The sequence below is a fragment of the Monoraphidium neglectum genome, assembly GCF_000611645.1.
Source record: "Monoraphidium neglectum strain SAG 48.87 unplaced genomic scaffold scaffold05930, whole genome shotgun sequence".
Classification (NCBI taxonomy): Eukaryota; Viridiplantae; Chlorophyta; class Chlorophyceae; order Sphaeropleales; family Selenastraceae; genus Monoraphidium; species Monoraphidium neglectum.
In genome coordinates this window covers 1-2,669 of record NW_014007703.1, presented here as the reverse complement: position 1 = coordinate 2,669, position 2,669 = coordinate 1, and the positions used below count along the sequence as shown (strand labels likewise).

The following is a 2,669-nucleotide window of genomic DNA, read 5'->3' as shown; positions in this document are numbered from 1 at the left end:
CCCCGCCTCCCCCTGCTGTGGCCGCCCTTTTTTTGCGCCCTCCTCCCCCCGCGCCCCCCCGTGTCACCTGCAGATCGTCCAGGGTGCCCCCGCCGCGTCGATGGGTGCGGCGTGCAGGGCCTCGCGTACCCGGGGGTCGTTCAGCCACACGTCACCCTCACTGGCATCTGAAAGGGCAGATTGGGGTTTTGAGGTGTTGTTGTGTTTTGAGGCAGAGTGATTACGGAGGGTGTTTATTGTTGAGCGGGTGTCAGGGTGCTGCAGCAGGATTCGTGAGTGGGTGTCGAGGGACTTGGTCGGGGTTGTGGTTGGGGTCGGAGAGAAAGACCCCGAAGTTCAGTAATTGGGAGCTGACCGTGTTGAGAGGGCGGCCCACGCCCAGCAGTACCTGCTGCGGCGACAGACCCAGGCGACAGGCCGCGCCGGGCGTGACCAGTCGGGCGGAAAAATCTGGGGCGTCGCACGAGGCCCGTCTCGCCAGAGGCCCTCACCGGTGCAGGGCGGGTTGTGGGTGAGGCCGCCCATGAGCTGCGCCCAGTTGCGCACGACGCCCTTCTTGACGCCGCCCGTCACGGGCCAGCCCTGGTGGCCGCGCATCAGGGCGCCGTAGCGCGCGGCGACGCGCTCCCGCAGCTGCTGCGCCTCGCGCAGGCGGCGCTGCTGGGCGGGGCCCGCGGGGGTTGGGGCCGCCGCGTCAGAGGCGGGGTTGAGCGCGGAGGGCGGGATCTTGGGCCCGTGGTGGCACTCTGGTGGTCGCGGGGTTGGGGTACAGAGTGCGGGATGGGGTCGGATGGCACGGGGTGAGGTGGGTTGATGAGAACGTCATGTGTGCATCTGGCGGCAGCTTTGTCATGTGATGGGGCGGAGAGGCCACGGGCGCCGGGGTGCACCCCGTTCTTCCAGACCAGGCCGAATCGTCCCCCGCCCCCAGAGCCCTGCCCCAGTGCCCCCAGCCCCACCCTCCAGCACGTTGTACACGTTGAGCCCCGCCAGCTCCTCCTGGTGGCACGCATCATCAATATTTTGTACGCGAAATGAAGAGAAGGGTGGGACGCCGCCATGATGACGTCAGCAGCAGAAAGCATCAACAAAAAGATAGCACAACGCTCTGCAATCTGCTCCGCCTGTTGCAATCACTTCAGCCGCAATCAGTCCCAAAACCCCGGCAATCACGCCGAAAACGGCGTCGGAGGGGCCCCGCCCGCCCACCCGTGCGTCCTGCAGCCTCTGCGCGCAGCTGCCGTCCGACTTGGCGTCGTAGAAGCTGCCGTCGCAGGCGCGGTCGAGCCGCGCGTACATGTGCTGACGTCACGCAATGTGCGGCAGGTTGGCAGGAAGCAGAGGTGTGGACTGGAGCGCACTTTTGACCGAGCGACCCCAGGTGACAGCCTCAACGTGGGCGACATACGCGCTGATGCTAGGATGCAGCATTCGGCGAGGTGCAGGCCGTGCTGCCCCCCGCGCCCTTTGCTCCTGTGTGCCTGATGCAGCCCGTGCGATGCGGTGCCTGCAGACGCGCCCCTCCAGCAACCTCGCATCATGCTGTCCCCTGATCTTCATCAAGGGGACCCACCTCCCCGGCAAGCACACACACACCTGGCTGATGAGCGATTTGCCGACTGCGAACGGTGGCAGTGCGTTGCCGTCGTACTCCTCGTCGGTGCAGCCGTTGCCCACCATGTAGCCCTGAGGAGGGGTGCGGGTGAGGGTTGGAGGGGCTTAGGAAGAGTGGGTCCTCCAGTCGGAGGGGGGGGGGTGTTGAGCGAAGGATGAGAGTGTGACCGCCAGATGCCGCACGGCAGTCAGGACGGCAACCGCCCGGCGCAAGCGTCCAAATCTGATCCAAGAAAACATACAGAGCAGCATTCCAGGGGAACAGAGGGAAACAGCAAGTGAAGAACTAGGCGGCACCGGGCGGGTGGCTCTGCTGCCGCGCCGCAAGCGTGCCCGGATTTGCGCCTGCACGGCCAGTCGCGCGGCTGAACCCCGGGGCCCAGGTGGTGCCCGGGCCCGCACTGCTCTTGGGCCGCACCTGTATGTTGATGTACGGCTTGTGTCCCTTCCTGTTGCCCTCCACCACGGCCCTCACAGCGTTGGGCACTGGCGGGACGCGGCAGCACGCGGGTGAGAAGCCTCGTGTGGATGCAACGCAAATGGGTTTGCGCTTGCGATTTTCCAGATGTATGCCAAAGTGCCCGCGTACATGGACCCACGTGCATCTCCAAGCGTATCCATGGGCGCGCGTGTGCACACACACACACACACACACACACACACACACACACACACATGCCTCACACTCGCGTGATACTTGTGAGTGCAGCCCATAACCCATTCCAAAACGCCACAGGCGATCCCGAGCCCAAGCTGCGTCCCCCCCACCATAGATGCCTGCGTAGGACTCCCCTGAGAGTGGCGGGCGCGGGATGGAGGTGGACAACAATTGTGGGGGAGAAGCAGCTGCAGCAGCAGCAGTCACACGTTGCAGCTTGCGGGATGTTGGCTCGGCGGTTGAACGCTCGACGAGCCCATGTGTGCTCAAGTAGACAATCAAAGAGGAGGTGCCCAAGAGCGCTCCCTACAAGGCACTACAATCACACGTACAGGCTGGTGCACACGTGCCACTGCTGCGCTCAAAATGTGGCACACCCCACCCTGCCGATCCCTTC

General features: G+C 64.8%; 1 protein-coding gene across 1 annotated transcript; it reads right to left on the bottom strand.

The window, feature by feature from the left end:
• Positions 1-63: 63 nt before the first annotated feature.
• MNEG_16051 (cathepsin A) lies at positions 64-2,235 on the bottom strand (the record flags this gene model as incomplete). Its single annotated transcript, XM_014035478.1, has 7 exons — positions 64-167; positions 492-746; positions 960-999; positions 1,210-1,302; positions 1,597-1,686; positions 2,033-2,100; positions 2,214-2,235. The coding sequence occupies 7 exons, from the start codon at positions 2,233-2,235 to the stop codon at positions 64-66; spliced, it is 672 nt and encodes a 223-aa protein (XP_013890932.1).
• Between the last annotated feature and the right edge of the window lie 434 nt (positions 2,236-2,669).